General features: G+C 41.0%; 2 protein-coding genes across 2 annotated transcripts; one reads left to right on the top strand and one right to left on the bottom strand.

Annotated features, from left to right (window-relative positions):
• Window positions 1-1,051: 1,051 nt before the first annotated feature.
• Window positions 1,052-8,297, top strand: TUBB1 (tubulin beta 1 class VI). Its single transcript, XM_067554158.1, has 4 exons — window positions 1,052-1,200; window positions 3,730-3,838; window positions 4,373-4,483; window positions 6,060-8,297. The coding sequence occupies exons 1-4, from the start codon at window positions 1,144-1,146 to the stop codon at window positions 7,142-7,144; spliced, it is 1,362 nt and encodes a 453-aa protein (XP_067410259.1). The 5' UTR covers window positions 1,052-1,143; the 3' UTR covers window positions 7,145-8,297.
• A 3,813-nt stretch (window positions 8,298-12,110) lies between these two features.
• ATP5F1E (ATP synthase F1 subunit epsilon) lies at window positions 12,111-14,701 on the bottom strand. Its single transcript, XM_067554624.1, has 3 exons — window positions 14,542-14,701; window positions 13,874-14,000; window positions 12,111-12,272 (listed from the first exon to the last, which is right to left on the bottom strand). Exons 1-2 carry the CDS (start codon window positions 14,571-14,573, stop codon window positions 13,877-13,879), a joined length of 156 nt encoding a protein of 51 aa, XP_067410725.1. The 5' UTR covers window positions 14,574-14,701; the 3' UTR covers window positions 12,111-12,272; window positions 13,874-13,876.
• Between the last annotated feature and the right edge of the window lie 9,835 nt (window positions 14,702-24,536).

Here is a 24,536-nt window from a genome sequence, read left to right as displayed (position 1 = left end):
TAAGAAGAGACATGTGTATGTAATTGACATTGATTGTTTTCCTAGCTGGTTTATAGTAGGTTAAGAGGCTAAAATTGTAATTTTTAAGCTAAAGTCATTAAATTATTAAGTAACATAGTACTAGGAGGTCAGAGTTTAGGGTATGCACTGCCACGTGGTTTTCACTTCTTTGTGTTAGGCTGATAATGTTGTTGCGTTGAAAATGTCAGCAGATATTGGTGCGGTTGAGGCGTGATAGCAGTGACCTAATGTTTGACAGTCTGTATTGGGTGTGAATGTTGCCTTAACATGGTTTTTTTTGCATTTTAGAGTTTAGGAACACACAAACACTCTAAGTTAGAAATATTTTTTGTGGGGGACCATGTGTATTGTCTGGAAAAGCAGTTGATTCTTTTGGACTCAAGCCCTTTCTCTTAAGCAGAAAATTGCTATAAAGTCATGAATACTAGTTCTATTCAGAACATCATCTTGGGGATGTATATAGTATTGGTGTTGGCAAATGTGGACTTCATCCTCATGCCTGCTCAAGATTTGACTCTTTGTATTGTAGTGATGGGCAATAGTCCACTAGCAGTCCATGCTTGGAGCTCCCATTGCAAGCCATGGGAGTGTTGCTTGGGGAGAGGATGTGGTATTTATCAACCACACATTTACTTCACAAACAGATGAGGCTTTGGCTTGAGGGTGTTTGCATCTCTGTCTAAAGCAGCTTTAATAAGATTGGAGAGCAGCACTCCTATGATATGGAACATGTACAATTTTATTGCCTCTTTGTTTCTGAAGGGACACAGTCCACATGCCACGCAGAATTAACATTAGTGGAGGGAGAAGCAAATTCTCCCTCTCCACTTACTCTGCACTGTCAGTCTGAGCCTACATTCCATACATAGGAAGACATCCCAGTGGATGGCAGTTTTGCCTGTATATGTGCAGGCTTTGTTAAGAGGGAGCTGAGCATAATGTGAGGAATTGGATACTCCCCTGCTTGTTTGACAGCACCGCCAGTATAAAAAAGGTCCTTTTGGAAAGGACTCCAGTGGCTGTAGCTGATACTGCAAGAAAGAGAGAGAGAGCTTCTTCCAGAGACTGAGTCTAGAGGCGCTGGAATAGGTGCTAGCTGCTGAACTTTCCAGTCTACATAAAATGCGTGAAATTGTGCATCTTCAGATTGGCCAGTGTGGAAACCAAATTGGAGCTAAGGTGAGGATTGTTTTCAGTAATGATCACTCGTGGCAAATGACCTGGGGCAATATGGGCAGCACCGGAGTGATTAAATACAGACTGGGGGGGGAGGGTATCATGAAATTCTGTTCATAGGAAGCTTGAGAAGAGTGAGAAGTTGAAGGTGTGTATGGTTTAATGTAAGAGTGATGAGCGGTTCCATCAGGCAAATGCGAGGGCTGAGCATGAAACATCTGCCATAGTTAGGTGAAGATTTGCTTATAAATGTTTCATGACGTTCAGGTCTGGGATTCTCAACATTCAAGGAAACTCAATCCTGCCAAAAAACATTGGAATGTGTGCAGGTAACTTATATATACTAGCCTTGCAAAGCTCCCATGAAAAGGTACAGTCTTGAAACATAATTGATTACCCCCACGCTCAATATGCTGCTGAACGTAATCTTTTTTTTTAAAGGTGTTTCTTTCTTAGAAATTTTTAAAAAATTACTTGACCGTGATACAAGCGTGAGTAGAATGTTCCAAGGCTGACAGAGAGCGTAGTTAAGGTTCCAGCCTAAAACTCCCCGTACAAATGACAAATAAATATCTATTTTACATTCACGTAACTCAAAAACAACTGCACCAACCGCATACCACAGAGTTCAGTCCGGTTTCAACCAAAAGCAATTTTTAAAAAAATCCTCCAATAAACTGGCTCAACTATTTCTGAGCGAGCTATATACATAGCAATCGATAGCAATACATAACCTGGAAAGAGCTTCACAAAGGTCACTGTTAAAGCACATAAAATGGCTAATTTTTGCTCATAATTTTGAGTCTCAGATACCGCACATAAAATGTATAAAGTAAAATAATTACCCCAATTGTTAAAATGGTTATAAGTGTTGTACAAAGTAGCCAGAACAGGCAGGTACCTCCTCTTTGCAACCATCTAGTGGAGGATGATACTAATGAAGAGCTTGCGCTGTACTTTGAAGTTTTACTACTGAGGGTTTTACGTGCCTTTTGTCAACACTTAGTGTTCTGGTGCGTGCCATTGCTTGTGACTAACTTATTTTGTGTGTATGTGAGGACAGAAATATTATTTAAGAGTAAACCTATGTCATAGGCTGTGATGAAAATGGTTATTTATTGTGCACTCAGGCTATGGCAGAAGTACTGTTTGTGCTGCTCTTTAGTAGGAATCTATTAAAAATTACTTGGGACAACTCAGCAAAGTGAGCTCTTTAGCAGGTAATGGATAAAACAGAGGGCCTGGGCCTGAATTTCTCACTCATCCACAATTCCCACTGATTTCTTTCCCTGGGAAATGCGGGACTGGCCTGAGAGGCAATATTTTCTGAACAAAAAAGCCCATGTGGCTTTTCAAAGGCCTATACACATTACTCGCTCTCTCTCTTACACACACACACACACACACGCTCAGAAACTTTGCTGTGAAAGCGGTGCTCTCTAGTAATGTTGGTGCAAAGTGCTCACACTCTATAACGGCAACCACTGGAAATGCTACATTTGTCAATTGAAAACGAAGCTGTGTGCCAAAGACAAGAGACCTTTACAATTATAAGAGCCTGGTCATGACGGAGGGTGTGACTGCATTAACAGTGCTGTTGTGAGCTGCTCAGATAAGAGACTGCAGGGTTGGATGCGTGCGTGGCGGTCTAGATAGGAGTTTTACTAATTTGTGCCTGGGTAAAGAATGCATCTGAGCGTGCTGCCTTCAAGTCTCCCTCTTACAAGAAAGTTGTGTTTATTTCGAAGCGTGCTGGGCCAGAAGCAAGCACTCTAAAATGTGTAGACTTCTATTACTAAACCTGTATTACTAACAATTATATGAGATTCATTAGGAAAAATGAAATAGATTAGAATGTAAACTCAAGCTTGAACTCTTGAATGCATCTCCTGCATCTGCATTCCTAGAAGCTGTGAAGATTTCTATGCCAGATACCGTAGTGCACTAGCCATCACCTTCAGAAAAATCCTAACACAACTGCAGACCTAATGCACATACACGGTTACTTGGACTGTGTGTGCAACTGCATGTGGAAATGCTCACTTAGGTAGCTAACTGGTCATAGCTGACTGGCAGTGAGAGGTATGCATGCTACACCTAATGAAAGGATGGCGGAGTTCTGGCTGTAATGTGTAAACCTGGCTGAGTGAATTAGCAATGATCCTCCATACTCACTTCAGCGTGGGCCAGCCCCCAAAAACCACAGGCTAACCCATACTGTATATGACCATATAGACTGGGCCTGCTGCTACATCTGTCAAAATCAGTGGGTGTCGTGCCATTGACTATAATGACCTTCTTTCGCTAACTTGTGCAGTTGATGTCTAAAACTGTAAATAGGTATCTGTTGACTTTTTGTGTGACGTGTATTGTTTTTGCTATTAATGTTTCAGATGTGTTTCATATGAGGCTGCTTGTATGAGGATGATTGCCCCCTTGTCATAGTGTTTACAGGTAATGGTGGAACTGAAGAAGCTCTTACTTCACTTTAGAAAGTTAATAAAAATCATCGCTTTCTATTTTCTTTTTCAGTTCTGGGAAGTGATAAGTGATGAACATGGAATTGATGTCACTGGGAACTACCATGGTGATTCGCCACTACAGCTTGAGAGAATTAATGTGTATTTCAACGAAGCTTATTGTAAGTTCTCAGGGTCTTTAATGGGTTGGCTGAGCAGATTACAAAATCAACATGGGAGGGTTAAAATAAAAAAACACCGTGGGTGGGATTTTCAAAATCACTGTTTTAGGAGCACAAGTCTATTGACTCCCATTGGAATTGTTCTCCTGAGTCACTTTGGTGCTGTTGAAATGATGACCCTGTATCTTCTTCTCCCTGTCTGTAGTCTTAATTCGTTCTTACAAATCAAAACTCCCACTGAAATCAACAAAATTTTTCCCTGTAAGCACTGCAAGAGTGGGCCCACTGTTGATTGGCCAATGAGGATTTGTTCAGGCTGAAACATTAATTGATCTTCTGTAATTATTAAAGGGACTATCAGTTCAATAGCATGGATTTCACTTGGCTCTGTTCTAGTCTGTTTCCTAATGGCTGTTTCATTCACCCCTTTTTGTATAATGTACTGACTGCAATGTCTAAACAGAGGAGATGTGATGGGAATAAGATTTTGTTTGGCTGCCTGTCAACTTAACTCTTACTTTCCTTTTGCCACAGCCCATAAGTTTGTGCCCCGTTCTATCTTGGTGGACCTGGAACCTGGAACCATGGACAGTGTACGATCCAGCAAAATAGGCCCACTCTTTCGACCTGACAATTTTATTCATGGTATGTGCAATGTGTTGTTAATAATATAAATAGGACATAATGGGGACACCGTGTAGACTGACAAACCCAGAATCCCAAACCCAGGGTCTCCCTAAAATGTATTGTTTTTGTTTTGTTTGTTTTAAAAAGCAAAAGAAAGTATTAACTCTTAACGCAGAATTGCTACAACAGAGTTAGAGGGAGACAGATTACAGACAATAAATGTTTTTAAGGCTGTGTCTGGGGTAGTAATAAGAACATAAATCGTTAAAACTGAATTTTTAAAATCTGATTTACTGTTCATTGTTAATTCTGATTTACTTGATGCATTTAATTGAATTAAAACTAACTACTCCATTTCACTTTTGCTTATAGTCAATTTTACTTTGGAGCCCTTTTCCTTTATTCTAATTTTGCAATGATTGGGTCCCAAAAAAAATGCCTGAGAAAGATAAAATGCAAAAAAAAAAAAAAAACCCCAAAGGAAAAAACAGGACACTTTTCACTGGTGTCTAAAACAAAATAGTTCATGGAATCGTTTTCACTGCAGTTTTAAATTTTGTAAAACTGGTTTATAGAAAACCTAAGTTTTAGACATATATACATGTGCCCGTGTCTCTTTAAAATCCCAGCTGTCAAACTAAGCAATGCAGCCTCTTCAAAATCTTGGCAGAAATTTTCTTTTTAATGTCAAGTAGTCAAATAATTATAAAATAATATAAAAAATGTTGCATTAACACCTAAAATTGCAAATATTGAAAGAGATTAGAGGATATAGATTTCTGGTTTTTTTCAGTTTGCTTTTGGCATATTTCCTCTGTTGTTTGTAGTGTTCTTTTCTCTCAGCAATGTGGAAATCTTTTTTTTTTTTAAATTGCGAAGTGTACCAATAAAGCTACAGTCAAAATATAGCATTATTCTGGAGAATAAGTCACATTCTTAGTGTTTTTAATCACAGAAATAGTTAAGGTAGTATGATTATGGAGAGTTTTTAGGGTGAGTGAAAATCAAGATACAGGAGTTTTACCCTGAAAATGTTCTGGGTTCAGAAAAGGGATGACCCGTAGATATTTTGTAACTGAAAAAGTTTAATAAACTGTCATTTGTTTTTTGTTGGCTTTGAACAGCAGCGACATGTTCTAGTGCTATTAGCAACTTTAGCAGCTCTGAAAGAATTGTTACTACTGAAAATGGTAGCAATTTTGTAGGCACTTAGCAGAACTATGGGTTAACATTAAAACAAAGATTAAACAGCAAAATAAGGAAATGCCGCTTCTTCATCACAATTTTGAAGGACTCTTTCCTGAATTGAGTGTGCAGGTGAGGTGTACAATTGCATGCCTGGCGTTTTTCCAACCTGAGTTTTCCCAGATTCAGCTATAATGCACATTATGCCTTAGCTAATGGGAATAACGATTAGACACTGGCCTCTTTAGAACATCTTCTTTTGTATTTGTGGGCAGTTATGATGTCTCTCCACTATGTCATGTGTCCTATAGTCTTCTACATCTGTTAGTATTTAGCAGCATTCTTATTAATGACTTTTTACATTTGGCTTGATAACAATGTGGCTGGTTTTCTGTCATTGTGTTTACAGGTAATTCAGGTGCTGGCAACAACTGGGCTAAGGGCCATTACACAGAAGGAGCTGAGCTGATTGAGAGTGTAATGGATGTGGTCAGGAATGAGTGTGAGAGCTGTGATTGTCTTCAGGGGTTTCAGCTCGTCCACTCACTTGGTGGAGGCACAGGATCTGGTATGGGCACACTCCTCATCAACAAAATCAAAGAAGAATATCCTGATAGGATTATGAATACTTTCAGCATAGTGCCTTCACCCAAAGTATCGGACACAGTTGTAGAGCCATATAATGCCATACTGTCCATCCATCAGCTGATCGAGAACACAGATGAAACCTTTTGTATTGACAATGAAGCGCTGTACGACATATGCTTTAGAACCCTAAAGCTGCCCAACCCCACCTATGGTGACCTCAACCATCTGGTGTCCCTGACCATGAGTGGCGTCACCACCTCACTCCGTTTTCCTGGTCAACTCAATGCAGATCTGAGGAAGCTGGCTGTTAACATGGTGCCTTTCCCTCGCTTGCACTTCTTTATGCCTGGCTTTGCTCCACTGACAGCTCGAGGCAGTCAGCAGTACAGAGCCCTCTCAGTCCCAGAGCTCACTCAACAAATGTTTGATGCACGGAACATGATGGCAGCCTGTGACCCTCGTCACGGACGCTATTTGACTGTGGCGTGTATCTTCAGAGGCCGGATGTCTACCAGAGAAGTGGATGAACAGCTGCTGGCTATCCAGACCAAAAATAGCACCTACTTTGTGGAGTGGATCCCTAACAATGTGAAAGTGGCCGTGTGTGACATACCACCACGTGGCCTGAAGATGGCATCCACCTTTATCGGCAACAACACAGCCATCCAAGAGCTCTTCAGTAGAGTTTCTGAACAGTTCTCAGCTATGTTCAGAAGGAAAGCATTTCTCCACTGGTATACAGGTGAAGGTATGGATGAGATGGAGTTTACTGAAGCGGAAGGCAACACCAATGACTTGGTGTCTGAATTCCAACAATACCAGGATGCCACAGCTGATGTAGATGAATATACAGAGGTAGAAGTGGAAGTTAGCCAAGAACAGGAAACATTTGAAAAAGATTTTTAATATCAGAACACTATCCAAGAGATCAAAGTGAATCTGCATCCTATATAACAAAGCAGAAACAGTCGCCTACATACCTGAAGGGAGAACTCTTAAATGTATCTACTTTTCTCTAGATTAACCCAAAGCATATCCAATGTATATGTGAGTATAAAGTACAGCAATGCTGAAATTAACGCCCACTATGCCTTTTTCCTCCTAAACAATCTCTGGTACAGCAAACCCCACAAAAAGAACAACCATGAGAGCAAGTTGTACTGTGGCAGCCTTCTTCACAAAATTACTAGCTTTTAGAATGGTACAGTCAGATCCTGAATGTAATATAGTGTGTCGTGTGTGACAAAAGTCATGGCAATAAGTGTTCCTGTAATAGGCTCTAAACTGTCATAACATTTATTTATTTTCAGGTAAATGCAGATTTCGGTTTTACATTCGTGATTTTTAAAAGCATACATGTGTATTTAACCTATTAGATTATAACAGTAAGTTCCTATTTTGTTCTGCATACCAGTCAGCATATTGAATCAGTGTTTCTTAACTGATGTAGAACAAAGTTTTAAGGTGCCTTCTAAAACATTTCCCCAACAGCCTGAAAGAGTACCAACCAGTAGCATCACCTTATTTTTTTTTGTATTCACGTTTGTATGTTTCATTTTCAATTAAATATTTAGATTGGTTTATATTAGCGTGTAGATTTGGGAACTTTATCTAGAAGTTTCTTTTGGTTTCTATTTATAACTTTCCCTCTTATTGTTGTTAGAGTGCGCTAAATAGAATTGTTTGCAGCTAGTTAGCAATGTAACCCCAATGTCCAAATTCAGTTTACAAAATTTAGGAAAAAGTTAGAAACAACAATGTATCACTCTCAGAGACAGCCCCTGTTCCTAGCATTGTGGTGGTGGTATCCATTCCACACTATCACCTATTTATAATACAGAAACTATTACCGTGCTATTTTGATGTTTCCTGAATCATTACCCCACTTCTAAAGAGTTTTACACAAATAACTTCTAACAACTTTACAAAACATTTTCTTGTATTTTTTTCTTGGTCTATCAAATGTGCTTAATTAAAAGTTATATCTCATAAGAAACAAATGTTTATGTTCAGACAAATTTGAGCTTTTTTAAATTATGCATTATTTAAAATAAAAAGAAAAGACAAAATTGTTGGATCATTTCTTTCCCACCCTTTCAAGCTCTAACTTTGCCACTTGCTTGGAGATGAAATAATTAACCTTTTCTAGTTAAAACCTTTTCACGTTAAAATCTTACAGCCACTGGATAGTAGAATCAACTACAGGATCATGGTTCAGTTGTTTGTTACTGGAAGTATTTTAAAAATGTGTTTTCATCTATTTTTTTATGGTCTGTACCAAAGATTTGACTACTTTCTCTTCCGGGGAGAGGTGAATGGCAAGGTGACTTAAGTTTTGCTGTGCAAATGGTTATGACCGCATATGTAGATTACTCACTCCCTACAGTGAGGCTAAGAGTAGGGTGAATAGATAAAAGAGAGATTTATTTTTCTCAGCCCAAACCATGAAATGTGGTTACTACTCATCTAGGAAATATGGCAGTTGAGCCAGTTATCTGTGGAAAAGCCAGTTCTGACCTATTTACAAGTGCTCTCTTGCTTCAAATGCAGACAACACAGTCTACAACATTCCCTCTGTCAGAAAAGGGTCATTGAAAACAAAGGGTAGGATTTTCAAAACAGCCTGATTTAGGAGCACACGTCCCAATGACTTGGGAGGAACCTCAACTTTAACTCAGTTCAGTACCTTAAAAACGGTGTGCCTTCTCTACCTTAGACTTTTCAGACGTTAGCAATCAACTGTTAGCAAACGTCACACCTTTACATCCCAATTTAGAAAAGGTTTTAGACTGTTTGAAAGATCCCAGCCAAAGTATCTCTCTCTGAGCACTAAACTTTATCAATCATACTCTCTCCAACACAGAGACCCAATTTGTAGCATTACTCTTCTAAACCACAGCTTAGGTTAGACTGAAAGACTGCAAGGAACAGGTTCTCCTGCAGTAGCTCATTTATGCAATGGACTGCTGTCATGTTGAGAGCTCTCCTGTTTTGGCTTTCAGTTTTGAGAAATGATACATGAACTTTGGCTGGGTAACCGTATTACAAGTTAAGCAGCATTCTGAAGTTTATACATGCCTTTAAGGTAACTTTTTCTTCTGTGAACACCTCCTGTTCTTTCTATAAACAAATTCGAATGCAAGGAAACCAAGATTAAAAACTTGGTTGAGATTTGTTTATTATCCACCTCAAAATGCTTGATGCTTAGTTGCATTAGTCTGATCATACAAGTGAACACACCCGGTGACCCAGCTAGTCATATAACTAAACTTGGACAATGTTACATAGCTCACACATTCTGTTGCTGAATGATTAACTCCTGTAGCAAAGAGATAAGTAGCAAGTATGAAACCCTCAATGACACTGTGAATTCTTTTTAAAGATGCTGACATTTCATGAAAACTAGATGTTTTACTTAGTGATAATCCTGCATGTGCTAATTCCATTTTCCTGACATTATACGCCAATACAATTAGCTGAATGAAGTCAGGATCTTAGATGGCTTGTATCTACTTCACCTGAATTAGGATAGATTAACAAACTTGTGGGCCATGCACTCAGCAGCTCATTCTAGCTGTGAGACCATTTGCTCTTTGTTATTTCCCCTTTACTCCCATACTGCTCTATTTTTGGTGATTGCATTTGAGTATTCTATCCTTTCACCTACAGTGATGGCAGTTGTAACACTTTGTCAAGTTACAAGAAAGGACAGTAGAGAAGTGGTTGTTGTGTATACACCACCCTCCTGTTATTCTACCCACCCCATGTGTGAGTGCTGTCAAATGTTCAAGTATTAAAGAGACAGGACCAGAGCATCAGATGTTATTAAACTTATATACTTGTACCTTGAGAAGCTAGACAACTAGACACTGGGGGAAGGGGTAGTAACTGAATGATACAAAGAAACCTCAGCCATTGCGCTTGTACTGGGGTTCAGTTATGATTTCAGTAACAAAAACACGAGATTGGCTGATAAAGTGTAAGTCATGCTTTGTCATCTTCGACTGAAGACTGTGGGGTCTTATTCTCCTCTAACTACAATGAAAAGGTTGGCTGATAAATGGTAGGGCCAATCAACCACTACTGAAACCTCCTCCCAATAACCTCTCTCAAACTGCCCCATAAAACATAGCAACCTTGAAAAAAGATTCAGCAAGAGTTGCACAAAATACCATGTACAAGATAAACACTTGAAAATTATGGGTGAATTTAACTGTGAGTGTTGCATGAAAAAGATTTTTAAAAGAGTGCAAAGTGTCATAGATGCACAAGTCCCAATGTACCTAAATAGTCACTTAGGGTCTTTTGAAAATCCCAGGCAAAACTTTGACAATGTCATTTCAAAGTGGATTTTTACCAGCAAAGCTAGGTTATGGGCTTTCCCTCAATTTTGACTATTTTTAAAAGGATAGTATCAGGGAAGAAATCTTCCCCTGGGTCAGACTGGCAGAGAACCTGAGGGTGTTTTTTGCCTTCCTCTGCAGCATGAATCACAGGTTACATGCATGATTGCACTAGTTTTAAAGGCTGGATTCTCTATAATTTGAAGTCTTTAAATCATTATTTGAGGACTTCAGTAACTCAGGCAGAGGTTAGGGGTCTATTAAGAAGTGGCTGGATGAGGTTCTGGGGCCTGCAATGTGCAGGAGGTCAGACCAGATGATCATGATGGGCCCTTCTGACCTTAGTCTACGAGCTTGAATTGTTTCCACATTGACCATCTTTAAAAAAAAAAAAAAAAAAGGCAATGTGGTCCTATTCTTCTGTCTTCAATAGCATGTCTGGAATTTTTAATATTCTTTCCAAGCTGTACAAGATTTTTCTGCTTCCCTGAAGGTTTTTAAAGGGACTTTTCAGCAAGGAACAGTTCTTACGGACAGATGCACACACATACGCACACACTCAATCCTGACCTCACTTACTGAGAAATGCGGGAAGTAGATAACCATGGAGTTAAAAGGGCTTTCTTGGAGTCTGCAGCAGACATTCTGGGAAAGTGGACACCTTGCTGGTCCCAAGCCCAGAAAAAAAGCTGTTGCTGGTATTTGTGAACACCATCAAGGACAAGCCAGAGAAACAGGAGAGCTCCCTTTAGACCAAGGTATGAAAAGTATTAACATATGAAATCCCTTCAGAGGAAGCTAAAGTAATCTACAGGAATAGTTTGTTTCTTTCCATGCACGGCTATGACACTTGTCAATAGAAGACTAACAGGTGTTAAATTGAAGTAAGCTGTAATCTTCAGAGGGACATTTGGTCTTTAGATATCACATTTTAGAACTGTTAATGTGCCCAAATATATACCATTTATTGAATGTAGAAGTTTGTTTAATGCTCACAGTGAATTGGGAACATCAACCCCTAAAAGGTAACTTATGAAGAATCTAGACTTGTGGCTTCATTTATTTATTTTTTCCTGTCTTTCATCTAAAGTATCAGGAATGTCAACTCAGGTGTCCCACAGTTTTGGTGGTGGACTTGTTTGTACTGAAGGGGTATCACAGAATACATTTATTGTGAGCACCTCAAAAAGAGATGGAGAAAGATACCTTTTAGTAGAGATTGAATACCTAAGATGTTCATTAGTCACTGAAGTTAAGCAGGTGAAAAAAGTTGAGTAGTCTGACCAAAAATCTCTTCCCCCTCTCAGCTTTTATTCAACTCCCCAAATTCACTGTTTTACTAGTTTTGCAGTAATTAAGCACTCTAGGCTAGATAATGCATGAATTTCCAATATAAAAGCCACTCAACTTCCCTTTTAACAAAGAGTCTAATGATTTGTCTGGCTCACACGCATGCACTAGAAGTAATGTCCCTCCCAAAGACATGCTTTTTTTAATTCATGCTTTCAAAGAGAAACTACAATAGTTACCATGGTCATGGTGAACTAGCAGCTCAGTTTATTAGCATGTTGATTTACAGAGGCAGACAGATTTTACAGCTTACATGAAGAGAATACATTGCATGTCTGCAGACCCATGACTTGGTCTTCACTTGATATTTTGTCCATACAGAGTTTATCACAGGGCCAATCCTATGAGAGATTTAAAGAATGGAATAAATCATTCGCTGTAAAGAAACAGAATGTTAACTTTTGCAGTGCATTTCTCAACAAAAAGATAGTTTTTATTCATAATGGGGGTGGGAAAATAGTTGTCTCAGTTCAAGTGCAAGAGTTCTGCTGCTGTATTTTTAGAACTGCTAAGCCTCCTCACCTAGTGGTCATCCTTCTGGTAGAGAAGGACTAGACAGAAAGGCCCCTGAGAAATTAGTTACTTTGGGCTACATTCACAATGGGATAGCAATTTTGGGGGTTGGCTGGTGCATCCTCTGACCTTGTGGTGAGAACTTTATGTGACTCCCCTAACCACTGAGTTTACAGAGTCACTATTTCTCTCTCACTAGCTTAATGAACAATGATTTATTAAACAGGGAACAGCTTCAACAGAAAGAGACCCACCCCTGAATATCTCACAGCTGAGTGGTTAGGGCACTCACCCGTTCAAGTCCCTGCTCCAATTCGGGGATTCAAATTAGGGACTCCCATCTCCCAGAAGAGCAACCAACCACTGAGCTATTGTAAATCTAGGCCTGTGTGTTCAGAGAAACACTAAGACTGAAGTTATTTACTTTGCCAACCTTTGTAATGGATTATCTTAGTCCAGCTGCTTATATTTGAGCTTTTACATTTATCTGCAAATTTTTAGATAACATTGCTCCAACTTCTTGAAGAGTGACACACTATGCAGACAGGGTTCCTTGCAACATAAACAGAATGGGAGTGTGTGGCCATGACACTGAAGGTAAATATGTTACTGAAATAGGTAGATATCTCAGACTGTAGTTCTAATTGTAAGATTTCAAGTATTCTTTGGTTTCTGTTTTGACTAATCATGCTAACCCAACAGATACACACTAGATTTCTCATCCATAGTCATTCCACTCCACAGATAAGATACCTGAAAAAACTCATCTTAATGGCTGGCAGCGTACGTGCCCTTACAAGCACAAATAGTATCCACTCCGGACCTTTCACAAGCACAAAATATTTGCTCAACGGAAAAACGATGTGGATGAGATTAAGTGACTTGTTAGCCATCTGTGGAAGAATTATTTAGGAATGAACTTTGGCTCTGCATACTAGGGATGTGTGTGGAGGTGGGAAATTAACTGAGTTCAGAGAGCAAAGCAATTGCTTGATTTTGTTCAAGTGAAGAGAAGGAACTAAAAAAACCCAGCTATTCAAGTTAAAAGCTTTTAATCAGCCTGTAACAGTTTGACCCAATTAGACACATACACAGCTCAAAGTCCCCACAACCTAAACTTTTGTTTGAAAGCGGAGAGGATCTTTTTCACTGAACTAATGAGATTAAATAATTTTCTCCTATCCCTGAACCAACCAGTAGTCTGAGAAGTTTGCACACAGTTCCAATATGCTGCTCAACAGTTTATGCAACCAGCCTTATGCACCAAGATCTGGGCTGCACTTTCAGCATAGCGTACAGGCTACCTGTAATTTTATTGTTAACCTGAAGGGTAATGGAAGCGGAAGCCTCAATATCACTCACCTTTAGTGAAGTCGTAAGGAACCTACAATAAGGAATCCAAAAAACCCTTCCCACACTATTTACTTACATCTTACTCCTTTTTAGGTTTCGCTATTTTTACAGTGGCCACAGCAGCTTTCTCTGCCTCAGCTTTGTATTGTGGTTTCATCGCTGCTCTGACAGCCTGGGCACAGATCTGGGAATAGCGGATGTAGCTGAAGAGAGGAAATAAACGGGATGAAAGTCAGGCGGGACCCAGGAATTAACATAATCAGCTCATCAGACTCTCCCTCTGCTGGCAGCAGGCCAGGGGGCCGCCTGACACTTTTACTGCCGCATTTCTAGGCCGCTCCCGAGACGCGGGCCTGTAGCAGACAGTGTCCACCCCAGCGAGGCCCCCTCCTCTGCCCGCGGCGGAGCCACAGCCCCGCAGGTCGGCGGCTGAGGCCGCACAGCTGCCCCGGGCGCACAACGCGCTGAGCTCCCGTCCTTGGCCCCCAGGACTGCGCCCCAGGTTGGCAGTGGCCAGGCTGAACTCCCCACGGGGATTTCTAGGGAGCCTCCCCCCGTTCGGGCTACTACCCTCCGCCCGGCCTACAGGGATCCCGCCGCCTGGGGTCACACGGAGCAACCGCTTCCCAAGGGAGCCGCTGCCCCCTCGCATCTGAGCCAGGCCTCGGCGCCCCCCTGCGACCGCTCCGCGGGCAGGAGACGAGGGTGTAAGGGGGCCGCGGGCTGGCCTCGAGCAGCCGGTACCTGAGGCCGGCCTGTCTCCAGTACGCCACCATGGCTGCGGCTCAGGTCGCCGCGCAACGCAAGCAGCGGCCGGAAGCGGGAGAGAAACGGACCCTCCGGACCGCAAGGTCAGCGCGCGCGCCCCGGAACAAGAAAGGTGGAAGTTATTGTTAACTCGCCGGTAACCAATCAGAAGCCGTCCCATGTCACCAAGCGCAGTTTACACCCCCCCTCAAGGAACTCGGCCAATCAACTGCTCCCACCAATCACAACCCGAGTCCTCTGTGCAGCCAATCAGAGGGCGGAATGGCCCGGCGCCGCTGCCGCCCTGTTTGCGGCAGGGCTTGGCAGCCGCCAAGCGGTGCGGGCGGCGAGCTCACAGCCACGCCACGCTCGTGGGCCGTCTAGCGGCCCCTGGCGGTGGGTTGGGGTGTGCGCGAGGCATCCTGTGCGCGCGCCTCCCTCAGGCCGGGCCCTGAAGCCGGCCATCATCGCGCGCTCCGCCTCCACGCAGGCTGGCCTGGGCTGGGACCTGACAGACAGACCCAGTCACCACAGTGCTGCCAAAGCAGACCAGGCCTGGGCCTGCCCCAAACCTGCCCAATCCAAGGCCACCTCCACAGCCCTGCCTAGGCTGTGGGACCACGATAAGCCATCCAAACCCACCCTTCTGTCTGAGATCTGCCTCACCGCCTCCCACAATCACTGTAACTGGGCCAGATTAGAGGAAAACACAGTCCTCCCTTTCCTGTTTCTTTGTGTATTCCAGAGTGTAGGTCCCTCTTCCCTGCATATTTGTAATGTTCAACAATCTCCTTCCCTCCCCTCCCCTCCCCTCCTCACTCCCTCATTTAACATTAAGAGAAACCATGGCCCCAGTCCTGGAGTGGCAACTGTCTGTGGACTGGCAGACCTCTGAGCTGCATAATATTCCAAACACTAAAGGTGACGTTCTGCATATGCTCAGAGGTCTGTCCAAAGGGAACCAGTTTCAGGATCAGGGCTTTGGTTTATCATTTCTAAAAACTACCAATAATTTGCCTGAAAAACCACCAAAAGTTAGAACAAAATAAAACAGAAAGGAAACCCTAATTATTTTCTACAAGGCTGGAGAACAGTGGATGGTCTTTTCATTGCATAATGATATCTTACATTTATATAACATCTTTCAGTAGGGTTTTAGGTTACAACTGACTAAAAAATATCTGAAGCAAACATTTGAGAATATGCTTTTCTAAAATGCACATAACCCCTTACAGTTAACTATATTTGAAGAGTTGAAAATTGTTAGCAAAGGTGTCTGCGCACCCTAAAATTCCCCCACATTCACTGAGACCTGATCCCTGGGAATATGAGGCTTTAAAAGGGTCCGCCTTTAGATATAACAGAAAAAACTCTTTTTATATTTATATACTCCTGAAAACTAAACTCATAGTTTGCCTAAACATAGACGTGGAAACGGAGGGAAAATACCACTAATCTAATAATTTTCTACAGCGTCTTGAAAATAGTGGATGACTTTACATATATAACAATAATAAAAAAAGGATGGATCCAAGCATGCCCCCCCATCCCAAAAACAAAAAAAACAACCTATGGATTCCCCTTGGGCAAGGTGGGTGTTAGGAATTCTCTGGAGACCTGGGCCATCCATGCAGATGCCCTGTGCTTCCATGCCTATTCTGGGCCCTGCCAGTGTGTCTCCATAGAAGCTACTGCAAAGATTTCAGAAGCAGAGATGGCCCCTCGGAATGCCTTTCAAGGGAATTTCTCAAGTGTGAAGTGGCTCCAGTATGAAGTGAAGTCTCAAGCGTATTTACTGCTGATTGCCTACCAAGATTATGTATGCATGCTGGCCTGCTCCCTGTGCAGCAGTTCTGGGAAAGAGCAAAGAGGGTGCTGTGGAGGTGGATTTAAACTGGGCGTAAACTGAAACAAGCCTTTTTTTCTCCTCTTTTCAGTGCTGTTGCCAGAAAAGCAGCATTTGAATGGTTCATATTGGAAGCAAAGTCTATTTCGTTCCATTGGAGAGAAGCAGGACACCACTACTTGGCAAATCCCTCCAATAAACTATCAATCAATTTATTAGAGTTTCTGTCTCACACACAGAAGACTCTCCATGGCAAAGAACAGGTCATTTCCAAATGCACACTAGAGCTTCTACTTGATCTGAAAACCATGACAACAAAAAATCCATACATGATAAGAAAGATGGCATAGCCTCCCCAGAATCCAAACCAGAGATCAGTGGATTCTGTTCCATCTTGAGTAAGACCAGCTACTTTGAAATGACAAAAATGCTAGTATTATGGAATAATTATCTGTTAGTGGAATCCAGTGGCAATATCAATAATTTCTACTTTCCTTTTCTCATTGGATTATTATTTTTTTATTTTCCATGTTAATTATTATTTGGCGCTGATGCAAGATGTGAGACTCACAGCCCTGGAGATGTCTAGTCATGCACAAATACAGTCTGTTACATAACATGTAACAAAGGCACCAAAAGTACAAACTTCCCCTTTTTCCCACACCAGTGTTCCTCAAAACCCTATTAGGTCTGGAAGGGAGAGTTCACTCTCCCTGTATATTCCCTGCTTGACCTCTCCATTGAGATTGTTAGCAAGGATTCCAGTTAGTGCCAGCTGTGATTACTGTATGTTTTCTATCGGTAACTGAATTTGACCAGCTCATTTCACCTAAGCCACTAATTTGCTGATTTTTAAGGGTCTGCTCAACTACTTGATAGCAATTGCAGCAGTTGAATTCAGACTTCATTTTAAAAAGTTTTTATAAAATAAAAACACCAAAATTTCTCCTATAATAATTCTGAAAAAAATATTATAAAAGCAGACAAAAACAATCTTCTTCGATGTGTTTATTTTCTTGCTTGGTTTTCTGCAAGTCATTTTTGGTCTCTTACTTACAAGGCATACATGGCATGTTGTAGCAATTTTCCAGCATGTAAAAAGCAACCTATTACTAGAGAAATACAAATTATTTATACTGAACACACATCACTTTGGACTCAGCAGCCAAGGAGAGGGTGTGTCAGTCAGTCAATATCAAACCCAACAAACTGAGTCAACTGCCTGAAAGCACAGGAAGCATCCGTGGCAAAACAAAAAAGAGTAGGATACAAGGAAACATTGGAACATGCCTACCTCCACTACTTTTGTGACAATCCTGCCAACAAATTAGGCGTTGTACAGCTAACTATTCTATTTGTTAAATCCAAGGCATTTAGTATTGGTGGGAGGGAAGGAAAGGCTATTTTTAAACTAGGTGGCTTTGAACTGTTACACCTGGTGATTTGATTTGATAAATACAATAGCTCTAAGCAAGGTCATTTGAAGCCTCATGTGTGGCCCAAACCAAGACAATTTATTAGACTATTAGGAGCCCTGGGCACCTTTATCCTAGCTATATGTTCCTCTGCTTTTCTGTCTTCCCTCTCTCAACCCTGCCTGTCTTTCTTGCCCTGTCTCTCTCTCTTCCTCTTTGGTCTTTCTCCGTTTTCCTCCTGCCTTGCGCTTTGTCCGTGTTGTCCCTCTCACTGTATTCCAGTGTGACCTACTACCTGCCTAGAATTGTGCACACTTTGCTCAAGTGTAAATCAATTTTGCAGATATGCAAACTACGTGCAATTATTTGATCATTTAGCCCTATTTGTCATCTGTTGATTTTGGGTAGGAAGATGAAAATCAGTATGAGTTTGGAAGAAAAGGCAGGGCTCCGAGAGAGCTATCAGGCTGAGACAGAATGAGGCTTAGTGTATGAACATACACGGAGCTCTACAAAAACTGTAGAATGTAGATGACTAACTTTTCTGCAGCCATAAACAAGGCACCACTACAGATCTGTACAAACTGTATTCATACCCAGTTATGAGTACAATTTATAGAACACTCCAAAAGCTCTGAACGCCCGCAAACCGGAACTCATTTAAAGAGCTTTGACACAGACAGCAGAATGGGTATGCTAAAGAGGGGAGATTAGACAGATCCAGCAAAGCCAAAGACGGGACACTGGAGATATTGAGAGGGTTAGATGGAGAGATTGAGAGAGTCTGAAGAGATGAGATTAGAAACATCCAGAGAGGCTAAGAATAAATCAGAGGAACCCTGAGATGTTAAAGTGTTTAAATTAGTGAAGTCCGGTGAGGGTGAAGAGGTTGAAGAGATGAGATCAGATATATCCAGAGAGGGTGAAGAGGCTGCATGAAGAAGGTACAAGGAAGCTGAAGAGGTGTGACTGGAGACGTCTAGGGAGGGTGAAGATGAGAGACTGGAGAGATCCAAGGAGGCAGAAGAAGTGGGACTGGAGAGGTCCAAGGATATTGGAGAGCTGGGATTAGAGAGGTCCAGAGAGCCTGAAGACGTGAGACTGGAGAGCTCCAAGGAAATTGAAGTGGTGATGTTGATGTCCAGAGAGGCCAAAGAGCTGCAACTAGAGAGGTCCAGAGAAGATGAAGAGGTGAGATCACAGAGGTCCAAAGAGGATGAAGGAGTGTTGCTGGAGAGGTCCAAAGAATCTGAGGAGCTGAGACTGGAAAGGTCCAAGGAATCTGAAAAGGTGAGTTTGGAGAGTTCTAAGGAGGCCGAAGACTCAAAAATGGAGGGGTCCAGGGAGGCCAAAAAGATGAGACAAGGGAGATCCAGGGAGGTTGAAGAGAATGAAAAGCCAAGTAAATCCACAAAACAATTGGTGTCTTATAAAATCATAGGCAGGTTCGGCTAAAAATCTCCAACAATGAAAATGCTAAGAAAATATAAAAGAATGAGAACATGAAAACCAGTTATTACCATTGAAAGTAACTAAACACAGATTTCACTCTGGGATTTTAATAAAAGCAAATTCTAATATTACAAGCTCATAGCATTATCCCATAGAATACTGGCATTTCCCATACTGCCAGTCAAGTAATGCATAGAAGCATTTGTGTGTCAGTACGTATCTGTCTGTCTAAGTGTATCTATGTGTCTAGACCATTGTATGCGCAAAATCTTAGCACAGGACCTTCCAAATATCCTCCTGTTACTTACACAGGCTCAGCACCAGGCCTGATGATTTAAAATAAATTTATAATTAAATAAGAGAATGGAAGTTACTAAACCTTTTTTTCAGCTTCTGGTCTCCAGATACCAGGGGGCATTCAGATGCCATGGTGATTAGAGTGGAATAAATGCCTCTGCAGACAGATAGATGATAGGCTTTTAATGGCTTATAGTTTAAACAAATATAGTTGTAAATGGCAAGTATGAGTCCTATTTAGACTATCACTATAAAAATATGATGGATCATTTCTTTCTCATCTGAATCAATGCTGAGAGAGATGGCATAATTCAGCAAAGTGCATCTCCTTAAGGATATTAATAGAGATGGAAAAGAAAATAGTAATTCTCTCAGCAATAAGTGTTGGTTTATTTTGGGGGACTAATGTTACTCCAAACTGGCTTCACAACTAATTACGAAACATATTGAAAAGAAGTTTTATTTTATTTATTTATTTTATATAGTGGTCCTATCTGATCACTTGTCATTTTTTTCTTTGGATGTAATTTTTAATAAAATAATCATGATCTTTAATTTGTGGGCAGTCTGGCTGCCTTAATAAACTATACTGAAGCGCTCAATTATGATAAAAAGACAGTACATCCATTTTAATCCCAGAGTGGGAACGAAGTTTGGCACATTCTTAGCAGAGCCTCACAATATAACCATTGTAAAATTAAAAAGGGAACTGAAAACTTTAGATTCTAATGCAGAATGGTGTCTTTGATATAGTTTGGGATACATCACGAGGTCAGAATTCTACAGCTGCAGGCCCTGCCCCCTGCCTCTCAAGACTGCACAGTAAGACAGTGAGCAGTTCCAATGTTACTGATCCCAGTTGTCATGATGGGATACATAGCAAGAGATGTATTTAAAAATTTTTTTTACAAAAATATATTTACTCACAGCTGTGTTCAAACACAGTATAATGGGCCAGGAAAGCAAGACATGCACTCATGATGCAAGGCTGCAGTTTCTTGGGTGCTTAGGAACACACCCAAACTTTGTATCGGTGTCTGACTGCAGATGCACACATAATTAACGTTATCACTCCCTCTAATGTCTATTAGATACCAACTGAAGTCAACAGGAGTTTTGTCTTAGTCTGTACAGCCTAAGGACTACTGGAAGTTGGCATCATATGAAAAATATTTCATTCTACAAAATAACATCCACATATGCAGCAGTACAAGGGCTAAACAGTACTGAATTACCAAATAAACTTTACATGTATTTTTAATAACCCATGACTTTAGAGGTCATTCAACATATTTGTTATTTTATCAAGTATACAAAATATATGGATCAAGATGCCAATATACATGAAAATCTCTTGCCACAAAGGTGTCAGTAATGTTTATGATGAGACTGTACGTATGCTCACTATCCTTCCCTCACTTGATGAAACAATAAAAATGATATCCCATCTCTGAGAAATCCTCTCCTACCTAATTAACAGAGATCGTCCTGAGACTCTCTCTTTTTAATCTGAAACGTTTCACACATGCACATTACAATAGAAAGCAAAGCATTATAAGTAAGCCTAATCACAACACAATGAAAAGCCGATCTTGACATGATTTTCCAACACACTGCAGAGTCCAATCTCCCTTCACTGTGTCTCTTCTGCATTTGTTTAGCGTGGTAAAGCTACTCAGTTTTTCCTGTGAAATGACACACATTGGAGAAACATGGAAGCATAGTCATCATTGCATAGAATAGACACAGAGCTTTAATAATCCGTCATACCTTCTCTATGTGTGGATTTGTCACCTCTCGTCTCTAGTGTAAGCCATATTGGGCTCTGCTATTAAAGCTCTGCTGTGCTTCCTGCTGATGACTCTAATCTGTTCAACAGCTACTGAAAATCATGCTAGGCTGATTAAAATACAGGTCAACTGCTGGTAAAGCCCTTACTGCCTCAATGAAGCACTCAGCATGGATCACTAGTACATACACTCTCTGAAATGATCTACAATTTTAGTGTAGGGTTGCGGTTCTGTATTGTTTTCTTTTACAGAGCTGGATTTTGGAGATGAGATGGTGAAATGGATAAACCCATGAGTTGTCTTTTTGTTTAACTTTTGGACATTTGGATTCAACTCCTGGTTTAGGCTGCAAGTAAAAATGACTTTGGCAATGAAATTCTTGTTCTCAGTTGTCCACTCCACAAATGAGACACAATTTGGCATGCTTGGATGACTATTCTCTAGAGAGACCCAAGTCTGGAATAATAGAGGTGTTGTGGGTCAGGATACAGTCCACATGGTCTAGTTACAAATAACTATTTTAAATGATGTATTTAATGACTTGATCTTGTTCTTTTAATTTAAAATGTATTTAATATTCTTATGCCCTGTCAGTTGTAATATAACAATAATATAGGGCTTTTTTTGGTAAATGTCAAAGCATTTTACAGAAGATAGTAAATAACACTGGGTACAATTTTCAAAAGCACCTAACTGACTTAAGAGCCTTTTCAAAAGCACCTAAGACACTTAGGTGTGGGATTCACAAAGGTGTTTAGGCACCTAACTGCCCCTGAAATCACTAAATACCTTTGTGAATCCAACCCTTAGGAGACTATGGATATGTACATACTATAGGGGTGGAAGTTCTATGTTCTAGTGTGCACTAAGAATTCCCCAGTGCGCATTAATGTAGTACTGTTTGAAACTGGACTACATTAATGTGCATGAGGGAACTTTTAGGGTCTACATGGGCCAGTTAGCGTGCAACATGCTAGTGCATGCTAGAATTCACACCCCTCTAGTACAGATTAGTGTACCGTGTAGACAAGCCCTAAATTCCAGTGAAAGTCAATGAGGCTTCTAAGCCACTTAGACACTTTCGACAATTTTACCCATTTTACAGACGGGGAACTGAGGCACAGAGAAATAAAATTGCTTGTCTAAAGTCACACAGTGGCAGAGTCAGACGTATAACCCAGATCCTCTGCCTTCCAATCCCTCGTCCTATGTACAACACCATGTTGCTACTACTACTAGTAAATGAGTTTAAAACTGTCTGCAAACATGGTTATGCCCAAGCACACTGCTCTACGTTAAGCAGAACAGTGCTGCTTGTTTTTAAATATGGTTGTATGCAAGCTAGCCTTTATTTGTTGTTCCAGCATGTAAATGGCTTCAGGACTGCAATACGCTTCGAACTGCTGTAAACTGGGTTCTTCACTTCAAGCCATGCTACTGGTTCTGTACCTTTGCTGTCTCTTAGTGGCTTGGGATATAGCTGCTTTTGAAGATGAAAAGGGTTTTAAAGATTCTTAATCAGAAGCAGGTTACTTATTACTTTAAATTTCAATGCAGTGAATATAAAAGAGCATCTATCCCAGAGTCCAGACACTTTTGACAAATTATAAATGCAATCCAATAAAGACACAAACAGCAGTAGCAAGCTCATAAACTTGCTCTGCAGAAAAGAAGCCACTCCACAAAACTGAAATTTCTCCCTTACTTCCTGTAAAACCCTAGTCTAGCCCCAAATAAAATTCACACCCCACCTGAACCCTTTCTTGTGCAACTCCTCTGTGACTAAACACTGCTTCCTTTACTTTCCTAAATGCTGTTTGATTTGTTTAAAAGAATAATTTCAGCTCAAACCATAGAACCAGGAAAAGTAGCAAACATGCACTGTCTCAGCTTGAAATGAACCTACCCACTGATAGAAAAGCAATGAAGGTTGTACAATCTTTTCATTACTTCGTATTTATTTTAAATAAATTTAAAAATAAGAGAAAAACAAGACAAAAAACCCCCATGGCTGCCAGCTAATCCCCTTGCACTGGAATTTTAAAAATATCATCTAGGTATGTTGCCCCATAAGTTCACGTTACTTTACAAACATAGACCCTGATCCTGCAAGCTACTCCCTTGGAGCAGCCCCCCTACACCCCCATAGAGCCCAATTGAGAGGGACTTGTCCCAGTGGACCTGGTTGCAGGATCAGGGCCATAAAATTAAACCAGTTTCTTACTGTCTTTGAAATCCAGCAAGTTCTAGGGATTTCTTTAAAATTCACACTGGGCTCAATCCTGTTCCAATTTACTTCAGAGAGAGCAAGATTTGGCCCATTGTTTGCAGGAAAAATATTGATTATGCTCATATTATTGAGTTTATATTCTCTAGTTGATAGCATGATAATAAAGGAAGAACTCTGATGGGTTTCGAAGTGTTTCCAAGCTAGCCTTTTCTCTCTACAGCATCATGTATTTGTATATTGTATGTATTACAGACAGTATCCCAACATACTTTACAGTCAATTAGAAGCATTAGGTTTTATGTCAAAGAGTACATCCACACTGCAACAAACAACCAGTGGCACCAAGTCTCAGAGCTTGGATCAGCTGACTTGGGCTCGTGGGGCTAAAATAGCAGTGTAGTCATTCAGACTCAGTCTGGACTTTGAAACCCTGCCTTAGAGTCTGGGCTCCAGACCAAGCCTGAATGTCTACATCAGTGGTTCGCAACCTTTTTGGCTCAAGGGTCACAAATATAATTTTTATAAGCCTCAACGGGCACCAGTCTCCACCAGCAGCCCCCTGCCCCCACTGCAGCCAGACGAAAGTTCAGCAAAGCGGCTGCCTCTCTCCTTGCTGATCTCCAGTCCCCCTGGCTGCAGTAGGGAAGCTGCATGCATTCTGTAGCCCCGTGTGTTCCACCTGGGTCCCTGGAGAGCAAAACATTGCCTGGGTTCCTAGGAGCTAGGCTCCCAGCTGAAGCCAGTTCCCCAAAATTCCTTATCTAGTTACCTCAAGGTTGTCTTTTGTGTGGATTAGTTACGGTCTGAGCACGCCTACCAGATTGCGCCCCACTGGAAAAGCTTAGTGTGAGAACCCCACTGGGTCTTACCTGTTAACTAGGGTACTACTGAGAAGTTCAGCAGTGTCAGGACTTGGGCAGCTTTGCACATATCCACCAGTGGAAACAGGCTCCTAGACTTTC

The sequence above is a fragment of the Emydura macquarii genome, unplaced genomic scaffold, assembly GCF_026122565.2.
Source record: "Emydura macquarii macquarii isolate MOO-44397 ecotype Brisbane River unplaced genomic scaffold, CSIRO-AGI_Emac_v2 contig_1483, whole genome shotgun sequence".
Taxonomy (NCBI): Eukaryota; Metazoa; Chordata; order Testudines; family Chelidae; genus Emydura; species Emydura macquarii.
This window is presented reverse-complemented; position numbering and strand designations above follow the sequence as displayed.